Source organism: Cinclus cinclus, chromosome 8 (assembly GCF_963662255.1).
Source record: "Cinclus cinclus chromosome 8, bCinCin1.1, whole genome shotgun sequence".
Classification (NCBI taxonomy): domain Eukaryota; kingdom Metazoa; phylum Chordata; class Aves; order Passeriformes; family Cinclidae; genus Cinclus; species Cinclus cinclus.
In genome coordinates this window covers 8,982,956-9,005,533 of record NC_085053.1, presented here as the reverse complement: position 1 = coordinate 9,005,533, position 22,578 = coordinate 8,982,956, and the positions used below count along the sequence as shown (strand labels likewise).

Below are 22,578 nucleotides of genomic sequence, written 5' to 3'. Positions count from 1 at the left end.
CATAAGCATGAAGCTTCTTTTTTTTAATGTATCTTTTGAGGTTTTTCAAAGCAATGATTTTTTTCTTTTGAGAGACTTCTATTACAGCCTATGCCATGCTCTGTGAGAAAGGTATAATCCATGCTGCTTCTGCTATTACCCATAGTGTCAAAGAGCAATGCAAATATTCACAGTATCCTCAGACAGAAATAGAGAGAATACTTTTGCACTTTCATAGTAGCCTACTTCCAATTTTTTCTCAAAAAAAAACCAAAAACAAAACAAAACAAAAAAAAAGAAAAAAAAACCAACCAAACAAAAAAACTTCTTTCCAGGCATTTATTTGAGATATAAAATAGACAGCTGCTCAGAATTGCCAAATTGATAATAATTTGCCTTTTTTTTATGACAGCAGTTCCTATCAGATCACATACTTAATAGAGCAAACTTCATATTTACATTAACTGCACATAAATGAAGTTCCATTTCATATTAAAAATATATCTATTTTTATAATTATTCACCTCATTCTTGTTATGACTTCAGAACAGCATAGATAGGGGAGTGAGGCTCCCCTTTAAATGCTGTGTGATAGCAAAAATCCTGTGGTTCCCTGCAGGGACAGAAAATGTTCCCTGGGATCTTCCAAAAAGTTCTTCTGTAAAATCTTTTGTTCCTCTTTGTTCTTCCAAACAAAGTTTGACCCCTGGAACTTCTGTGCCATAACCACAGAAGCACAGAGCCCACACCCCACCCAGGAGCTGTGAGGGTGGCCACAGGGAGCTCTCCCATGGTGGCCCACGCTCCATGGTTCACAGTTGTCAGAAATGCACCTATTACACTGCCAGGACAATGGCACCCAACACCTCTGACCTGTCTCTGGATCACCACTCCTGTTATTTCCCATCCCATGCCAAAGGGACGGAGCAAGAAAACAATCCCGAGGTTAAAGCGCAGTTTGAAGGCGAGTTTCGCTCATCCCCCAGGGAGGTGTTGTGAGGGCCGGCTCCACGTCCCCCCAGTACCCCCAGCTGCAGCCAGGCCCGCACGCCAGCTCTGGCCGCCTTCCCTCGCTCCTGCTCCTCAGCAGCCGCCCCAGGCCTGGGCCTCTGCGGGACCGAGCTGCGGACGGCAGGGGAGGGCAGAGGGAGCCCAGGCGGAGGCACTGCCATGGCCCCACACACAGCCCTGTGGGCAGCCCAGCTTCCACAGGGATCCAGAGCCATGGCCCCACACACAGCCATGTGGGCAGCCCAGCTTCCACAGGGATCCAGAGCCATGGCCCCACACACAGCCATGTGGGCAGCTGAGCTTCCACAGGGATCCAGAGCCATGGCCCCACACACAGCCATGTGGGCAGCCCAGCTTCCACAGGGATCCAGAGCCATGGCCCCACACACAGCCATGTGGGCAGCCCAGCTTCCACAGGGATCCAGAGCCATGGCTCTGCACACAGCCATGTGGGCAGCCCAGCTTCCACAGGGATCCAGAGCCATGGCCCCACACACAGCCATGTGGGCAGCTCAGCTCCCACAGGGCCCAGAGCCACAGCTCGGGAATGTTTAATGCTGTAACGGTGCTGAGCTTCACTGAGCTCTGACCTTACTGGCAAATGAAGTGTTTGCGAGAAAAGCAAAACTAAACGTGAATTCTGACTGTCTTTACAAGTTGTCAGAGGGACAAATGCTCTACATTAAACCTACAGAGATCCTCACCAGCAGAATTACCTTCTGCAGAGGAAAACCCAAGTCCCCACAAGCTACCAAGTAAATGGCAAAAAGAAGAAGAAAAAAAAGTGTTTGCACTGCACAAAGGCTTGACAATAAAAATCCTTCCCCCTCTAAAATGAGGAACTGCCTGAGACACAAGACTCACTACTCTCACAGCCACATGACAAGCAAGAGAAACAAAGAACACGAATACCAGAGACGTGATGTAAAGTGGTGGATAGGCTAAAATTAGTTAATGTTCTGATTTCTTCTATGAAGGGAGAATAAGTTCAATTTCTATTTTTTATTTTCACCAAAAATCCTAGAGGTTACATGAAAGTGATGGAGGATAATTTTTTTAATCTCAATACACACCTGTACTAACATAAATACATGTACACATTAGTGTTTAGGAGCACTAATTAAAAGTTGATTTTACAAAGTAAGTAGAAAAACACGCCATTCACCTTCAGAATTGTATCAGAATAACATCAGGAAAATTTACAGACTACCTTAGCTAAAGCAACTTCTACTCTAGTATTAAGAAGACGGTTGTATTTCAGTATTTCTCATTTTTTCCACCCCCATCTTTTCTCTCTTACCTTTCCAAATAAAGATTTCCTTCTTCCTATTGAGGTATTAATATTTTCACTACAAGAAAGGAAATTCTTATTCCTTTTTCTCACTTTCAGTTTAAGCTGGTGTTGCTCAGAGCTGGAATGAAATACAATGAAATGACTGAGTAGAAAATTAAGATTTTGTTAAAAGTCAGAAAACTGATTAAACAACCTTAAGCTATACACAAAGCAGCACCACTTAAGTACAATGCAGAGGACCAGAGGTTCAGCTCCTCTGGGCTGCAAAGTTGAACTATTTTCTTTGTGGTATCTTTGTTGATCTTCTTAAATCTAATTTGAGACAGAGCTGCAATTTTCTGGTATAGTACACTCAGTTTTCTTCAAGTGAATGCTGAGCTGTGACATGGATGTGAGTTTTGGTTAGCCTACACAGTTCCAAATATACTTACATGGCTCCCCACTTTCTCTCCCTGCCTGTCTGCATGCACAAATACACTGACGAAGTTACAAACTTCTTTTGGGAAAGGTAGCAATGTGAAGAATGATAGAGGATGTAATGAGGGAGGAGGCACTACCATGATGCAGAAGAATGGGAAAGAAGACAGCAAATACCTACACTGGGGAAAGAAAAAAAAAATCTTAAAAATGAAGCTGTGTGCTAGGAGTTAATTGCTCCATCATAACCTGCACCTTGCCAGCTCACAACTAAAATTGTGCTGATAGCACTCCAGTGTTGGAGGTGCTGCTGAACAGGGCTTGCAGAGTGTCAAGGCTCTCTCTGCTCCATCCCCCATGGGGCTGGCAGGAGGCTGGGAGTGGGCACAGCCAGGACAGCACCAGGGGCTGACCAAAGGGGTGCTGTGTGTCACAGAGTGCCAGGCTCAGCCACAGAACAGGGGGTTTGGCCTTTCCACAGTACCCCCTCTTTGGAGGCTGACTAGGCACTGGTCTGCTTGTGGGAGAAGTGGCTTCTTTTGCATCAGTTTGTGTCCCCCTACCCTTTCCCCTTATTTTTAAACTGCTTTTATACCTTGACCCATAGGCTTTCTCACTGTTGCTCTTCTGATTCTCTCATTCTCTTCCCTATGCCACTCTGGGGGAGTATGTGATTTGCTGGGTGGATTTGCTGGCTGAGGTTATAACACCATACACAGAGAACAGGAAACAACCACAACCATAATGACAGTCAAATTATAAATTAACATGGAAGTTAGAGAAACAGAAAATATGGCCTTTTTCTGCTGCTTATTCTTTTGCACTTTTTAAAAATTCATATAGTCTGCCTGAATTGCCACATGGGTAGTGAGATTAAAAAAAAAAAAAGAGGACACTTTTTTATCCTTTTCTTCTGGATGTTGAAGAAATCCTTAGAAAAAGTAATCAAATATACAGCTCACACTGGCTATCTCTAAATGTGAAACCCCCTGTAGTTGCAAACAAAATTATTTCCATGAAGACACATGCCAAATTTAGGAAAAAAATGTGAGCTGGTTTAAAGTAGGTGTTCAATATCAGGTCATCAGAGTGCTATGCTAGCTGAAGCTGGGGCTGTGTTGCAGGCCTGGCCAGCAGTCAATAAGCTCAACCAGCCAGTGTGGCCGCAAGCTGCCTCCAGCAATTCTTTGCATACTGTTTTGTTCCCATATTTTTCAGGCCAATGGGTGAAATTCAGGCTGCTGAGGTCAACTGTGGTGATGTCAACAGAGTGAAACTGCCAGTGTCAGAAAATGGCTGCAGCAAGAATCTTAGATAGCAGACCTAATTGCAACTTCAGTACAAAGTTTGTAACTTCTTCTAATGTAAGCAAACGGGGTTTTTGAATTCAGAGAGAAAAGGCCAGGATTTTCAGGTATGTGTGATGGTTTTCACTGTATGCTTACCTATTTGTGTACAAAGACCTTTTGCTATTGATGCTACAGGAGCCCATTGCTCTTTGTCAGCATGACAGATCCTACTGCATTTGAAGGTGCTCTGTTTTCACAGGGAGCAATCCCCACCGTGCTGCAGAAGCCATGCAGGTGTGCACCCTGCTTTTCCTCACTTAGGCCTTTCTAGAGCAACAGAACAAAAGGCACACAGACCCATAAAAGCAGCCAAGGCAGCTGCCTTGCCTGGCACACTGCTGATCTTAAGGCTTTATCAGTGTATCAGTGTCGCTGCTTTGAAGCTGTAGCCTGAACAGAGTGTGCTACTTAGCAGACATAGTGGCTCATTTGGAAAGAATTTGGTTCGTAATTATTAAAAAAGATACTTAAAAAGTGCATGCCTTGGGAAATACAGTCGCAGAGACAATGCATGGGAGACCTTCAAGTTATACACATTTCAGTGGAAACTCTGCCTGCTGCCCTCATACATAAAGGAGAACCTGTGCACGTTTAAACCACAATAAAAGGATGCCACAGCACTACCTTTTCTGCTCAGTAGTAGGTGGATTGAGAAGGTGGTAAACTCGTGCTAGATAAGGCTCAATCTGAGTTACAGCAAGCAGATTTTTTCCAAATAAAATAATCTGAATTACCTAGGGTGAATTCAGCCACTGGCCCTAGCCTTCCCACTGCAGAGATAAAACAGCAGCTGCCCTGCCTGCATCTAAACTCGAAATGCCTGATTTAGAACCTTTCAGCTGCTCAAGCCATGGGTGAGCAGGGAGAGCTCAGCAGGTCTCTCCTCCCATGTAACACTCTTCAAGAGCTCTTGTTCTACAGCTTTGCTTTGAAGGAGTAAGAATGCCAGAACTGAGCTCATTTTTCCTTTTCTGTCAGTCGGGATAACCAGAAAAGGCTTAGGAAATTCTGGAGGCCAAGACAGATAGACAAAATGCTGAGAAGAAAAAGGAGACTTTAAAAAAACCCCAAAAGCCCTTTTCTCTGCCCTCTCTCCCTTTGGTAACACCTCTCCTGACCCCATCATCAGTCACCACATCAGCTTCTCTTTTCTAATTAAACGACTCTGGAGCTGACTTGGAAAGAAAGCCAGCAACTATGACACAGAGAAGTTTCTTCTGGTTTGTGTGATGAATTAGGAGCCTGTTTGGCCCATCAGTGGCTTAACCTATTTTATTTTAATGAATTATCCATGAGGTGGGATACACAGAGGTGCCATGTCAGCATAGTCTGAGGTCATCACCAACATCATCAGACAAGCTTTGAAATTAGTTCTAAGTGGCAGTACTTTGTGTGGAGTCTAACAAAATATGTATAAGCACCAGCCAAAATAAATTATCATCTTCTCCCTTGCAGATGTGCACTAGTGCCTGCCTAATACCATGAGGGCCAGCATAGTATGCCACCCCACTGTATGGAAACCAGCCACAAGGAAAATTATAAACTGAGACTTTCTTTTGTAATTCAGAAAAATAATAAAAGTGTGAACTGTGACAAGTGCAGCTGACATGATCTGCGTAAGGAATATATTATTTTTTAACAATGGAAGAGCTTCATAATCTCTTGAAGATTGGATCTTTTTCCCATAAACATTCATCACATAGAACCATTTTTTGTGAAATATTAACAGATTGTAAATATATTGCAAATTCAGATCATTAGTGAGGCCCAAATAACATAATTATAGTTTTGAGAACTGCTCTGAAAATTCAAAGGGTCTCACCCATAATGCTTTCAGCCAAGTCCAGAATCTGAAGCTGTTTAATTGCAAGTAGTTTTGTAACATTTCTTGCAGCAGTGAGATTTGCTTGAAAAGACCCTTCACCTGGAATATACTTTAAATGTCTGACACAAGCCTGACATTTCCACTTCCTATTTAATTTTTAAGTAACTTCTGCTTTAAAGTTCCGAGCCCAAGTTTCCTGCCCCAAGGAAACCAGATCTCTTCATTTTTTACTTTCATTTTCCACTTCAGCTTTTCTTTGCCAGTAATATCACTTGTAGCTGAATCCCAGTGGCAAATGGCTCCCTAACCCTACAGTTTCCACATTTTCTGTAGAAAATATATAAAGTCATATGCATTTTATTTATAATATATGCAGAAATCATATCACGTGTATAAACATATAGCTATGCATATAAAATTGCAACACAAAAAAACACATTTGTATCAGGAGGTGATCTCCAGCCCTGGCTGAGCTCTATCAAGAACCTGTAATAAACATACTGTACTCATGCTGTGAGGTTTTTTTTTTTACAATAATAGATCTATTTTAATTATGCAACGTGACATGTCCCCCTCCTATACAATGGCTGAAGTGCCTGAAACAAATGGGATTTTTTGGGTTTTCTAATGAGGATTCAGAATATGAACACGCTGCTTATTCATGCAGTAGCTCACAAACCACTTTTTCCTTCTGTAGGGAAAGGGATGTGCATTTACAGCCATGCTCAGGCATTCATTTGACTGTTGTGTGCATTATGGCTTGAAAGCAAAACCTAGCCCACCATTCTCATAGCTTCCAGGAGTCTGGATCTTAGAGCTAATCCCACAGTTTCTCTTTCCATCTCATCTCCACTCACCTCCATCATGGTGGATTACAAGGCAGAGCATACCTTAATCACTACATGCTATTTTAAACTTTAGTCCCCAGTGAATTAATTCCTATTGAAATTTTTTTAAAAGTGAAAACCCTAGTAAGTAGTGTTAAGAAGTAACATTAAATAGAAGTCTACAAGCAGTTCTTGGTGTTCAACCAAAATTAATTGTTGACTGAGCCTGATTCTTCACTTGGAGGGGAAGTTTTATTAAAAGGAAATGCCAAGAAAGTATTTTTCCCCTCAGTTCCTAGACAAGATTGACTGTATTCTGCTTCAGAAATAAGAGCCTAAAAGAGCAAAAAATCCCCATTAAAATACAAGACATTTGAAGTGCTCTTTCCCCCCCAAAGTGTTACTCAGACACTTCAAGTTCTCTGTGACCCTGAGGAGAGGAGGACATTCCTTTCAGCCTCACTGCTGTGTTTTTCTCACTGCACTCCCAGGCCTGTGCTCCCAGCAGCAATCCAGGCACAGCCGGCTGGGTTGGTACAATCTGGAAGCTTGTTGCAATAACACACAGAACAAAAAAAAAAAAAAAAAAAACAAGGAAGAGCCTGGCAGCTGTATAAAACTCCCTCTGAGCTCCAGTCTCCACAGAAGTTTACCAGCCCCAGCAATCAGCATGACCAGCCAGTCTCAGGGAATCCAGCAGCTTTTGCAGGCAGAAAAACGTGCCAAGGACAAACTGGAGGAAGCCAAAAAAAGTAAGTAGTTGGCCCGGTTTTAATGTACTTCTCAAGTGCAAGCCCTTCAGAATTACAGTAGCTCACAGAAAAAGATTATTTCATATGTATACATACATTAGTGCTGTGCCTTGGCTGCAGCCAGGTATTTACTCAAACGTGCACATTCAGAATTTGCTTAAAATCCTGTGTGCTTGTGTGTATGTGTACATGTGCCTTATTACATTGAAATATATTTTCTTTGTTATATTCATCCTGTCAGCTGCATTTGTTCTTCCTTTATCTCAATGCTGATAATGTCATTACTGCCTTGCTATTTAAATTAAAATCCTACATGCCTTTGGCTGCCAGCTTCAGAGGACCGGACTCTAAACTTTTTATTTTTCTTTATAGGTCATGCTAAAATTTTTCAGTGTTCCTCTTTACTTGCAAAATCCAGTAACTTGTCTCCTAAGTGAAGCTGGGCTTCAAAAAATTATGTGAAAACTAAGGGGAGACTTCAGCACCCTGATAGTAATCAAAGTCACAGTAAAACCATGAGCACTCTCAGTACTGTAATTGATCATTCACAGAAGTTTTATTACATAGTACAAGTAATTATTCTCCTGAGTCCAGGTACAACCACATGAGTCATTGACCTGCACTAGGACTGAAACATTAATCCTGTTTTCTGGAGTGATCTTGCTTTAGAAAGCAGTAGCAGAATGCAAAGAAAATGGATGACAATGATGTCATGTGGAGCAAGAGCACGCTTAAAGGAATATATTTTGTTTTCCAGGGAGGAATGGAGGCTAAACAGAATAATTTGTGTAGTTTCCATATCCCTTCTACACATGAATCAGCACTGTTGTGTGTTCATTAATTTTTAGTGTTGTGTGTCAGTTTGTACAGCAGCACACAAGAGTAAGTAGAAAGGCAAGTCCCCTCCCTAAGCACCCTGCCACTGCCTCTACCTTGCAGACACAATAGAGATCAAAACAGATCCTTCTGCTTTCATAAAACAAAACTCTCTCAGGCTGAAACCTGAAAGCAAGGGATAGTTAAGTAGCATTTTGACCTCCTACACAGCCAAACTAGGAGCTCTGGGAGGGATGTTTTTTCCCTTCTCATGTAGGGCAGAGGAAACACACTGCTCCCTCAAAGCAAAAGAGCACACGACCTGGAAAGGCACAGCCTCAGTGGAAGGAGTTTGCCCTGAACACAGACTGCAGAATCAGGCCTTTAACTATCATATCTTAAGTGGATTACCTTTAATTTTCGTGGGGTTTTTTTGTTTGTTTGTTTGTTTTTGTTGCTTTAATTTCATTTGTGCTTGTTTTCAAAACCAGAAGAGTCCCTTTAGCTTTTTCTATAACAGTCAGTTTAAAAGGAAGCTTCATAAACTAAGGAACTACAAAAATCAAAAGAATCGTTATAATGTAAAAGTGATGACCAAAGATTGTCTTGCAGAATCCAGACAGAGTTATGGATGCATTTACTCTACTCTGCAAAAGATACACTTCCTTGTCATCACCTCAGCCTCACTTAGAGTGCTTGTGGTAAGAGCAGGATTTCTTACAGATAAAGAATTTTCAGACTCCTCTGAGTCAGAAACTTGAATTAAAACTACTATCAGTGTCTACCTCAACACAAACACACTAGTAGGAATTCTTAACCAGCTACAGAAAAATAGCTATTAAAAACTTTGCTATCAGTAAAATTATTCAGAGTAAAAATATATCATCACTATAGATTTCTTTTCTATTACTTTTAAGGCCACAGTTTTCTTGCATTTATAAAAAAATTATTAAGGAAAATTAAAATTTCAATATACAAAATTAAATACAGGAAAACAACACAGCAACTGCGACAGAGGAACAGGCTGGGGAATCTCTATTCTCAGAGACTCAAACCCCATTGGATATGGCCCCAGTCAAGCTACTCTTGCTTCCATCAGGGAGTATATCCTTTAGACTCCTTCCAGCCTCAGCAGTTCAGTGTGATTCCAAGGAAAACCTCAAGAATTTCCAAAATTAGCAGATCAAGGGCAAACAGTTTAAATTAATCCATCCTGAATTTTGTGCTAAATCAAGCATTATAGGTAATCTACCAGCATAATTATACCTAGACAACCATTATAGTCAACATTGTAAGAAGTCTGCAGTGAAGATCCAAAACAAATTTTAAAATTTCCATGTTTCCCTAATCTAAGTATTTTTCACAGGACTGCCACTTCACCACCTTGGATAACTATACCAGCATAACATCAATACTGTGGGAAAAGGGCAAAAGGGATTCTTTAAGAGGCAAATCTGGCTATTCTAAATTGGGATTACTTCAGCAGTCTTTTCCCCACATTGATTCTGCAGCTAGATCAAGCCAAAGGATAGCAGTTTGTCTCTGAGTGTAAAATCAAAGCTAAAAGACAGTACATGAAATGCAGCAGATCTGTGCAGTGCAGTTGGCTGGCCTGTGCACACACAGCTGGGTGAAACAAAGAAGGAGGTGCTGCTTCAGCCCAGAATGGCCAGCTCAGATCCACCCAGCACCAGCTGGGATCAGCATGTGCTGCCCAGGGCCTGCACCCTGCAGGTCTGGGCTACCAGGAAAGCACTGAACCCTTCCAGCCCTGCCCCAGCACCGTGACCTCCTTTATCACCCCAGGCAGGCATGGCACAACACCACTGCACCGATGGGTCTGGCTGCTGTGCTGACACCAGGACATCAGCTGGCAGCTTGTTCATGGGACACACCAGGAAAAGGCATTTGCAAGGAAATGTGACTGGCAAAACTGCCCCGATGCAAAGCCTTCAGTATTTACAGTTGATAGTCACATAACCAATCAAAATGTAGTGTGAACACACATAATGTTGTATATAAACAGTTAATGGGCCTAGGTTTTGCTGACATATGTGCAGTTGTTGGTAATGCAAAAGGCTTGAAATAACTGAAAAAAATAGCAAATAAAATTATATTGATACACACAAAACAAAGCAAAAATATAGTGCTAAAGTTCCTCTATACATGCTTTTTCTTACTTCTTGCTCAATACCCTTTTTCCAGGCATGATACCATTAGCTGATATATTTTTACCTGAAAAAAAATAATATTTTAAATAATTAATTAAATGAACACATGCAAGGCTGAAATTATTAAATTGATTAAAAACAAGCCAAACCAGTCTGCAGTCCTTTGACCTTTTGAACATGGTGCTGCTTTATCTATCATTACTTTAAGCACAATTTGGATCCCAGAAATAACTGAGCATGGTCAGTGCCAAGACATCAATTCCTGAAAATCCTTTTGGGTAAAACAAGGGAAACAAATGTGTCATGAACACTGGGCTTAGCAAAATTTGTTCTCCTATAAATTTTTATATCTTCCCTTGAATTTCTCATGCCTAGTAAAAAGAAAACTCAGGTGAAAGATTATAGAAAATCAAATTAAAACCAAATGTTAATCAAAATAAGATATTGTAAACAGAATTTTATCCATGGCGCTCTCTTGGATAATATCCAAGATATATTTTATCTACTGAGAAAGCTATACATAATGCTCAGCTGCTTCTATTCTATTTTATTAAAAGTACAAAATAGTTTTCTCAGAATGCACATCCCCAAATCCCATTTTCCAGACAATTTAGCAAAGACAACTGAAATGGTCCTATTTTACAAAATATGATTAATTTTTGGCAACTTCTTCAAATGACTAGATTTCTATGCAGAAATTCAGCTAGAAGCCTAGATGATATGTTTGAAAACAAAACTCCAGTTTTAGCATTGCAGTTTTTGGAGAGTAAGATGACTTAGTGTTTGAACAAATGCAACATTCTTGCCTCCTACTGTCTTTCTTGCAAGGTCTAAAAAATGCCAGCAACCTAAAAGACACCAGTTCTTGTGGATCTAACCAGAACAAGGTTATTTCATTAACATCACAGAAACACCTAGAAAGAAGAATACAGCCTTTCTCCATGCTAATAATACCTTCCCATGTTAGGCAAGAAAATCCTATTCAGTGCTGACTGGTTACAGTGAAGTTTTTAACATTTGGCCAGTTTAACACAATGCCTAAAAATTTATAGGCTGTGGACAAAGAAACCAAGGCATAGAACAGCTGTTTTGCTGCTCCCCATCTTCAAGGATGAAAGGAGGGACAGAGGGCCAGCAGCAATGCTGGCCTCCACAGCATGACCTTTGTGGCAAAAATCTCTTCAAACTTGGGGCTTTCTGTACCTCACCTCTATGATCCTGAGGAAATGGCTGGGGCCAGGCTGGTTTGCCCATCCTCCTGCACTTCTTGCCCTCTTTTTGCATGATTTTGGCTGAATTTCAGTGCTCCACCACCATTCAGTGTGTTAGGGTTGATTTCAGCTTGGCTGTGCCCTGCAGAGAACCCAGCCCAGCAGATCAGTGCGGCTTTGAAAAGGCAGTTCTGTACTGCACAATTACGGTAGCAGAGAAGTGGTTAACAACAGACTGATTAATTAATTTTGGTTTGTCTCTAGTGGAACAGCAGGTTAAGCTCTAGTTTCTGCTTAACTTAATCAGGTGCAGCATATGCACCATCGCATATGTTGGCAGTTGCCGATTCTGTCCACAACGTTGTTGAACTAGCAGTAATTTACTCACAGCTTTTCCACTTAATTAAATAGGAAGCAGCAGGTTCCTGCTGTGCCAATCCTAAAGGCATCATGGCAAAATGAAATGGCTGCCACCTTACAGTGACACCCTATGTATTGTCCTGACTCCAGAGCACTGGCAAGAGCTGACATGCATGTGTGTACATATATTCTCTGGTTCACTATCTACATTGTCAGTGGCAACTGAACCGTTGTTTTATAGTTAATCTCTTTCCATTTTGTGCATTTATATTTATCTATCTGGTGACCAAATATGCAACATATTTACTACAGATGGCCCCCCAGATGGAATTTGAAATTAAAATCCCACTGATTTTGAAATAATTCAATTTGCTATAGAGATCCAGTTCCTCAGCTGGTGAAATTGGCAAAGCTTCATCTAGTCGCTCCCCCTGACTGCCAGCTCCAGAAAATCATCCCCGGCCCCACTCCCACAGAGTGCAAACTCTACAAAAGGCTGATCAGCTCCAATCTTGGAGAGGAGAATAAGGGAAACTTCAAAATACAGACCGAAACCCGGTCCCAAATTTTCCTGTCCAGACTTAAATCAGGCTCTTACACTGATCAGTCAGTTCACTCATCCTGGTCCCAACAGTTTATACAGGGAGTGGCAGAAGCTGGGGGAAATCGGCCTTTTTCAAACAAATACAAGCTCTGGAAAAGTACCCACTAGGTTTTAAACAGCCTCTCTCCCCTTTATACATAAGCACAGTGGGAGAAGGACTCTGAGAAATATAATTTCTCATACAAGAGAGCCTGAACTGATGGACTGGGAGTCAGTAAAGTTATCTAGTTCCTCAGTAGGCTGCTTCTTCCTGTAAAAAGCCTGTATACATGCCACCCCCAAGGTTTCACAATAAGCACACCCACAAAAGCCAACATTCCAGGAATCAAGATTTAAAAGGTAATTCCCATTTTGTGCATCTCTCTGCTTCTATTCACCCATCTGCAGATAATTATTTTGGAAGGAGCAATCAGCTGGAGAAGTAATTTCCTGCTGAATCAGGTATTTTACCCAGGCTTTTGCTGACTCTCAGATGTATTAAAACAAACAGTCTTCCTTCCAAGCTTCAGCTTCCTCATTATGTCATCCTCAGTGGGAAAAAGTTGCTATATGACACACCTGAGAAGCCTTGAGAAGCCCAGCTCAGGTGTAACCAAACCAGTGTAACAGCTTGGAGAAAGAAAAATGGAAATATTTATGCTCATCTTTCTAGCCTAGGCAGAGAGTGTTTTCTAGGATTTCAGGAAAGGAGGGAAGGTATCTTTTGTCTTCTGTGCTTGAATTAAGAGGGGAAAAAAGAAAAAGGATTCTTATTGCTCAGTCGTGTTAAATAGGTTGTTACCGTAAGTACATAAATCAATGTGCCACGAGAGATCAACCTAGGCAGCCACTATCACATTCTTGTGATATACTGATTTAAGCAATTAAATTAATTGATTTTTCAGCCACTGAAGATGTATCTCCTGTTAAGAAAAGGGAGCAACCTTATTTCCCCTGCTCCTAGAATTCTAGCTGTGCAGCAGAAAGAGACCCCAAAAATCAGCATCAGCCCAGGTATCTCAAGTATAACATACCAACATTCCATGCAAGAGGTTTACAGTTAGAAAATTACTGTTTCCTCTAAAGGTAGCGTAGCAGAATCCTGAGGAGATCCATGCAACTTTACTGACTTTATAAATGACAAAGCCCATAGGGGTTTTCTGACATGCTTGCCAGCTCCTTCATATAAAACCTTAAACATCACATTTCCATCAAACAATTTACTCTTGTTCTTTACATGACAGCCCTACTAGATCCAGGAAGTACCTTATGTCCAGTCCTGCAATGATTTACATGCTCTTAATTTGACAAGCCTATTTTTAGCATTTTACTTAAAACAAACTATTCACATTAAACAAAATTAGGTATGTAAGTAAGCTTGGTAAGGAGGAAGACTCTGGTTTCCACTACACCCTAAAATGTCGTCTTACAGATCACCTTCTTGTTCAAAAGGAAAAGCAAGAAAAAAAAATTTAATCCCTTTCATGGTTTCTGTGCACCGGCAAATAATACCATTAACCTCTTTCTCTTAATCACTCACCTCTCCCTGTAGCAAAGGTTAGTAGAAAAGGATGGGGGAGAAAAGGACAAAGCCTGAAAGTTGCAACTCAGTTTGGTAGTGGTTAAGACATCTTGCATTATTTTGGATATCTGCCAGCTCTGAGCAGAATCCAGTTGGTGTGGGATGAAGGGATTCTGGCAACCAATCAATACAGGAAATCTTACAGAATAATGTCTTTTCCCATCCATGACAACTAAAATCTGTTATCTGGCTGCTACTATTGCTGATGAAGAAAAGATAGATATTTATTTAAACACCAAGCTGTGATTTGGGAAAATGCATTTATGTCACGGGAAGACATCTACTTGCAAAAAGACTTGTGTTGTCAGCAAACCAGGAAGCTCTTCACTTGATATGTGCTACTGCACAGAAAGTTGGTCTTAGAGGAGGGGTACTTGCATGACTGGCTAGCAGTCAAAAAGTATTCTAAGTAAATCACTTTGTGTCTTCTGACCATTGTTGTTCAAGTAAATCCAATAGACAAGACTTTCAGCAAAGTCAGTGTTCTACTATGCCAGCTAAAATAGCTCTGATTTGGAGAGATTAATCTTTGGGGATAGAGGGATGGTATGAAATAAATGCCTCTTTCTTCCCCCTCTAGGAAAGGGTAAAAGGCTGAAGCAGGCCAAGGAAGAAGCCACAGCTGAGATAGACCACTACAGACTGCAGAGGGAGAAGGAATTTAGAAACAAGGAAACAAATGTAAGTGAGAAAGCTGTGTATATTCTTTTGTCATACCAAACTGCTCAGTGGTAAGCCAAATTGCTTCCAAGAGTATTACCAGGAGACTCCTGCAAACCAGTGTGGTCATACTGATTAAACACAGGGGTGTCATCTACAGGGTCTATATGCTTCATTTGGACTTTTTCACAGGCTTCCAATGCATTTGTAGAAGACATTGTGGACATTCACCACTGAAGTGGTGCAGATTCCATATTTGGTTCATGCTTATGCTTTGAAGACATATGTCCCTTAAGGAAAATATTTTTGGGTCCTTTTTCTATAACCACAGACAGACCTAGTTCCTGTCCGGAGATTAGGGGATTCAGTAAGGTGGATATGTCAGTAAAAGCAAAAGTTTAGAATGTTTCTTTCCATTCCTGTTCCACTTCAACTGTCTCTTTTCATTACATATAAGACTGCATCCTTTATCAAACTGAAATCATCAAAACTTTGGAGTTTCCCACTGTTTCTAGGGTAAAAGTGGTGTCTGACTCAATATTTTCATATCTGAAGAAAACCATTTTATACATTTTTGGTATCTTGCATTTTTTCTTTAGTATTTCATGCAGTTCACAAACCATTCTATTTTTACCAGGTGACCTTCCTTCTACATTTTTGGTCTTGTTTTTTTCCCCCAGTCTGTACTGTGCAAAGACAAAGAAAGACAAAAATGGACCCCCCCCCAAAAAAAAAAAGAAAAAGAAAAAAGGTCAAACAAAATCTGTTTTACAAGCCTGTCATTTCAGTCACACTTCATATAAAAAGTTTTCCAGCAGGGATCATAAGCCTTATGAACATCTATACACACACAAAGTCCCTATCATACCCTGCCAATCCCCAGACACACTGTCACACAGGGAGGCCAGTGTCTCAAATGCACCATTTCAGTTATTTACTGACACCAAAATAAAGTAAAAACACCTCTAAAATTTGTTCACCTTTTCAATCAAGCCAGACTTCTTGCTCTAGGTCTTGATAGCAGAAGAGTAAAGATGTTGCTTTTTTGTGAAGTCAGTTTTTTCATCACAACCAAATTAAAGCTGCAGGGAAAGACCACTATTTGTCAAGTGAAGGTTTCACAGGAGCAGGACAGAGCACATATTGCTCCTCAAATGACAGCAAGTTGTACAAGATCACTGCAGTGCTCCTCCACATTCCCTGACCCCATTATGTTGAACTCATCTGCCCAGACAAATGCCATCATTATTAACCTCTGACTGGGAGGCAGTTGGGGACTCCTGCAAAGCCAGTGCACAGGGAGCTCTGGTGCCTGGTTCAGTTTACTTTCTTGAGTATTTGGGCACAAGTATTTTTAATTCTCTGTCACAATCTCCTTTAATGCCAGTCTTCCTCTTACTTTGTGTCACTTGTATCCAAGCAGAAGAAAATTTTCTCATACTATGAGATGCTTTGTATCCATCCAGAATTAATGACAGCAACAGGAAAATAATGATTGAGGTTAGAATGACAATATGCAAAATCTTTTTTCAAAACATGCAAATTTTTTTTGACTGGATCTCAAACCAATTTTGCTAGAGTTCTTAGGGTTTTTACTCAGTGTCTGAGGTCCTTTAACTCTGGAGATGTGCAGCCTAGTTCTGAATTGTGTAGCTTCTGAGCCAATGTAATATTTTAGCAGCTTTGAAATGACATGAGCATAAAACCTGTATGGGAAAAATAAAGGACAAACTTTCAAGGTCAGCAAAAATCATAAACTAAGCAGAGCATTGCCTGCATTCTGCAAGAAAAAGGTCCTCAAATTCAGAAGCAGAAAAAAAGAAGGAAAAACACATAGAAGAGTAAGAATTTACTATCTCAAATTACAATATTAGCATGAGCTGAGAAAGCAGGTCTGCAGAGGCTCTTCTTAAAATTACAATACTTTTCCTGGGGATTTTCAAAAGTACTTAGGAGCTGGATAACATGCAACCATCTGGGATCTCTAGAAAGTTACTTTCCCCAGTGGAAAGATTCAGTTCCATAAATCTGGTCTAAGCCATACAACCTTTCCCACACGCAACCCTTGCAACTTGCCTAAAAGTTAAAATAAAATGTCAGCTAAAAATAGTTATTATAGAAAACTATAATCTTTTCCCAATACTTACTAATATATCTTCAACCTACATTTCTTCCAAATTGAAAAACTGTTTACATGTGGATTATGGACAAATATCTTACTATGTTGCCAGGTACTGATAAATGGAACATGGAAGGTGGCTTATGCAAAATATGCTTTTCCTTCTTTAAAGGACTAAGTTGGGCAGAAACCACACAGAAAATAGAGTTAATGACCCCTCCCTTGTTTCTGGTCATGCTCTAGGTACCCCACTAATATACCCTAGGTTAGGTCCACTTGCTAGTCCACCCCAGAGAACTGTGGCAGGAACAATAACAACATGTTATTTATTCCTTTCTTATTCTGCCAGCATGCAGAAATGTCTTCTCTCCACAAGGAATTCTTTAGCTGGACACCAGTTCCTCTGCTGGTATCTGAAGGACTTTTCCATAAGGGAAGATTTCAAGGGATGTTGGGGCAGTGGGGGAGGAGAGAGCAAAGTCACAGATTTGGAACGTGTGCATCTGTTTATAACATAACCTTGCTAAAATGTTCAGTGAGTCTAGAGTCAATTAAATCCTAAGCGAATGTCCTGATATTAACTGTGCCAGAAACTGTCTGGTATTTTGCCAGATAAGAAAATGTAACATTAAAAGACCTTGTCTGAGGCCTGTTGAGGGTTATACATCACTAACTGCTGAAGACATTTCAAGTACTCTGAAACAGTAATTATGCATTTTCAGGAAGGCTTTTCCATGTTTGGTCCTTAGCTGCACTCACAGGCATTCTCAGTGAGGCCAAACGAAGGCACACGGTGATAGAAGTTAGCTGACTAGTCATTAAAATAGAAAACAAATTAAAATGAGCCATTTAAAAGACAAAACATACACACTGTTTTTCTCATAGTGAGCTGGGAAACTTTCGTTACATAGAGAGATTCCCATTGCTAATGAGCACGAGAGTTGCCTTTAATCCTGTTTTTATGCATTCAGTTGAACCCAGATCAAACCCTCACTATTTGGAAGCACTGTGGTGTGCTTGTGTTACGCTTGTGCTACATGATGAAGAAAAGTACAATAAACATGATTATGTATAACCTCACATTTTGGTCAGAGATCTTCTGCTTTTCAGGTAATGGGCTCCCAAGGTAACCTGTCTGCCAAAATAGAAGAGCAAACAACAGAAGCCATCCGAAACCTCACGAGCAGCTACCACAGGAACATGGAGAGCATGATGAAAAAGCTCTTGAGCACAATATGTGACATCAGCCCTGAAATTCACCCAAACTTCAGACCTGCAGTTTAAGATTCATTGATGTGCTCTGTTTGTAAAAAGTAGCCTTGTTTCTTGATAAGCATAAATACTTCCTCATGTATTGTTTCTGTAAGTGTGAGAAAAAAAAGAGCACCGAAGCCAAAAGCACACAATTCCACACAGGCTTTTGATGTGACAGGAATTATACAGGGTTTCACAAGCATTTGTTGGAATATTGTTTCCTCTAGCTAAGCTTCTGTCATTTAGATAGGGGCAAGTCAACAACAGCAGAATAAATGATTTTTTGACACCAGCAGGTTTTCAGTGGGAGTCTTTGTTCCTTTTGTCTTATAAAATGCTCTGTACTTGGATGTTATGTTGCATAAGGTCTGTTTGTCCTAATCTTTACTGTACATCAAATCACATGGAATAGAATATCGCAAAAAAACTAAGATGGAACATTTCTGTTTTCTTTGTGACATACTGAGTGCTCAGCTTATGGACCCTACAGGAACATTTGATTTTGGTAAAAAAAGAACAGGTCAAAGCATTTTCAATTTTTCTATGCTAGTTTAAAACAAAATGTGGTTAACTTGTAAAAAATTATGCTTAAAAGCCATACTTAAATCATTTTCCTAAAATTAACTACACCACAAACTTTATATAGCATTGTTAAGTCTGAAAAATGAGAACAGGCATAATCATTATTTACAAAATTGCTACGGTGCAAGGGGCAGGCTAGCACAGATATTATTTTCTGTACAGTTACCCTGAAAGCACAGGAACCCAAGAGCTCAAACTCTACACCAGTTATGCTAAATAGTACCTGAATCCACAGGTTGTTCAGCAGAAATCTTATCAGCTACAGCTCATTTCTGTTACCCTAAGCGACCCTGGGTAATTCTTCCCTTTGCAAAAGCACAGATTTCCCTTGGAATAAATTTCACTGAAGTTAGAAAAATGATACAGTATGATCTGTGCTCTCAAGGTGATGCCCATTCAGTCTGATGGGAGGCACTGATGAAATGGGGATCTGACACACACCCTGCACTGTGAGCTCCTTTAATGCCTTGTCTCCACTACAAAATAACACCAAATTAGAAAAGAAGCTTGAGAAATCGTAATGACTAGCAAACAATAGCCATGATTTTCAGTCCCCGTAGACACAGACAAATCATTTCAATTTCACAGCAGCTAGTCATGGGCAATCTCCTGTTCCAGCAAGGTTTACACAGGTGACATGCTGTCATGTGTAAAATGACCATAAAGCTTTAGTCAGCCCAATGTCAGCAAACATGACTCCTCAAGGCTGTGCCTGGATACTACATAATCTCCAAACCCTGATTGTTACAGTCTCCTATGCTTGATTATATTCTCTGGGGAGCCAAAGATGTTGAGGAATGGGAAAGCAGAAATCCTACTGGCACCAGCTGAAAGGCTCATTTATTTAGGAATGCTTTGAATCAATGTGTGATAGGTTTTGATTTACTGAGGGAATGAAGGCACTCCAGTCCCAGCCTATGTGCATGACCCAGTGCAGGCACCTTCCTGCACAGCTTGGGGCAATCAGAGCTGCCTCACACCCAGGGACACATGCCTCCAGTTTGGGTCATGGCTGCAGCCCCAGCACAGTGCTCAGCTGTGAAACACACATCTGTGAGCTCAAACAGTCACCAGGGCGGACACCAACACCTCACAAGGTCTCACTGTGGTGCTCAGGACTGCCCTGCTTTCCCTCTGGGATACCTCAGCACCCTTGCCTTCAGCTATCACTTCTAAACATACAGAAATATTGCAGGTTCAGCTGCAGAACTGGAGCAATGGGGCTCCCGTTGCCAACTGCACGGGATAAAACATCCCCCTCCCCAGAACTGCCCCAGCCTGGTGGGCAGCAAAACCGAGCAGCACCTTCTCAGGAGGCAGCAACCCAAGTTACATGAAATAAAGGTTTGCCTTCCTTGTTACCCTTCTTCTTTTTATGACAATTCCTCTCTCCCTCATTCTTGCCAAAATCTGTCTTCTCACACCAACTGCTTCCCTTGCAAAGCCTTCAAGGTTGTCTGTACCCTTCTGGTCCTAATGGCCAGGCACACATCTCTTATTTAACTATCCTCTGCCTGCAGTCGCAGCCATGACCAGCCTGTATCCTTGTTATCACCTGCATACCTGAGGTACACACCGAGTCTTACGTTGTGAAACTTTTTTGAACGTGATTATGTCTATGGCAAGTCTGTGGCTGCCACTCATGAAAAAGGAATGAATTTGATAAGATTAGGTCTTTGATTTCAAGATATAAATCTGAGAGCTTTTAGCACTCTGAGCATTTACTCTCTTCTACATTTAGCCCTACTTCTGGACATAAAAACAATTGGTCATACATTCACTTTTAGATGTACAGAGGTAAGGGTCAAATTAGACTTCACATAATTTGACAAGATTATATTAAATGAAGAGTGTAAGTTACGAGCTGCAGCAATGGAATATTGGGGTGCCAAGAAAGCACATGCTGAGTTTGTAAGTGCACAAAGTACCTTGTGTGTGACAGTTACATACTGCTGATAATGGCAAATAGCTGTTCCATGCAAAACAAAACAAAACAAAAAAGAAAAGGACAGTTAATTTCAAATTTTTTTAAATGAATAAAAGAAAGGTAAAAATGGTTACTCTGTATTAGCAGTCACCTAGCAGGGATAATTACAAATGCCCTTTCATCTCCTGGGGATATTCCCAGACCCACAGGAGCCCCCAGTCCTCTTGGACAGTGCCCTGACACTTCATTACCTAATATGCACCATTGCAGTTGCCAAATAAAATGGCAACATGTCACAACACAGATTTTAAGAAATAGAAAGCCACATATAGATAGTACTCATATAAGTCTTTCTCTTTTGTTTTATCTTACTATTGAAATCAACTGCAAAAGTCCCACAGTGTGACATATTAGGGCTGAAACAACAAACCCGAGTTTCTTAGATTGGCCCAATTCTTCACTGGCTTACAAGACAGGGGTTAACAAGGCTCTTTCTGTCTGGAAAATGAAAACCTGTATTAATCAATAAATTGTAAATCTGCTGATTAAAGTATCTCAAATAACAACTTGTGGAAAAGGTCATACCAGTGGAAAGTACAAGAACTGTTTTATGCAACTCATGACATGGATTGGGCTGCATTTCTCTGGCTGTTCTCCCTTAAAGTTCTCCTTTGAGTTATAATAGATGAGAATGTAGTGATGTGGTTCCCATTCATGGGTGATGAGGGAAGATCTCTGAACTCATGCCAGTAGGGCAGAATATCTTTCAAGTCTAAATAAAGTAAAATGAAACAGACATGAAGAATTAATACTATGCTCTGTGTTGAAGCTGTCTACTGACTTGCCCATTAATTTCTGAGGAGTTTGGAAGCAGAGTTTTGGGAAATCAGAACCAGATGTTAATCCATTACATGGATTATGATATTAACTGAAATTTTTCCATATTAAAATATACTTGGAAGTTCATATAATCTGTAAAACATAAGTTGTTCTTGTAAATCATCATATGTAGCATATAAGTATGTGTGTATGAAGTTTTAACAGAACAAAATATTTCAGTCCCTGACTTAAAAGATTTTGTGGCTCCAGAGCTGTGAGGAATGTTTCCCTGTGAGTTGGGACAGGATGCTCTGCTATTGCAGAGCTCAGGAGCCACCACAGGGCAGGTGACAGCAGACTGCCATGACATACAATCACAGGAGATGTGAACCTGCAGATCCATACTTTCTTGCTCAGAAGCATCCTTAACTGCAGACAAAGCAGGAAAGACATCTATGTGTAAGGACATATTGAGCATCCCTGCAGCAGAGGACACTGTCAAACTTTGGGTACAAATTTGAGTCTGGGACTGAAACACAAAGACACTGTTAGGCTATTAAGCTTTACCTTCCATCATTTGCAGTGGTGCTGGCTGTTAGCCATACTGACAGACAGGTAATACTGCCATCAATTAAAGACATGTGTACAGTAACAGTTCTTACAAAAGAAAGAATCAACCTTGCCCCTGTGGTAGGAACATCAATGGAAATACATTATGTTCAACTGAAACTTCTCTTAACTGGATGTATCTTTCAACTATTGATTTATTTTTTTCTCAAAATAACAGCATGCAGAATAATCAAATCTCCAGACACAATTCTTCTTCAGTCTCAGCCACAAGTCAGGCTCACATTCCAGGATGTCCTCACCAAAAGACTAACTCATGGGAATGGTACCCACACGGCAACTCATCATCACCTTCTCCATCCTCTGGGGCAAAGAACATGGCCCTGACTGTCCAACAACTCAGTGCAGAGCCAGGTGCTATTGAAAATAAACATGAGGGGAAGAGAAGATGCCAGGCAAAGATTTTGGGGTGA

At 40.7% G+C, this 22,578-nt stretch overlaps 1 protein-coding gene across 1 annotated transcript; it reads left to right on the top strand.

Annotated features, from left to right (window-relative positions):
- The first annotated feature begins 6,737 nt into the window (after positions 1-6,737).
- On the top strand, positions 6,738-18,240 carry ATP6V1G3 (ATPase H+ transporting V1 subunit G3). Its single transcript, XM_062497569.1, has 3 exons — positions 6,738-7,454; positions 14,758-14,858; positions 18,067-18,240. Exons 1-3 carry the CDS (start codon positions 7,373-7,375, stop codon positions 18,238-18,240), a joined length of 357 nt encoding a protein of 118 aa, XP_062353553.1. The 5' UTR covers positions 6,738-7,372.
- Positions 18,241-22,578: the final 4,338 nt, after the last annotated feature.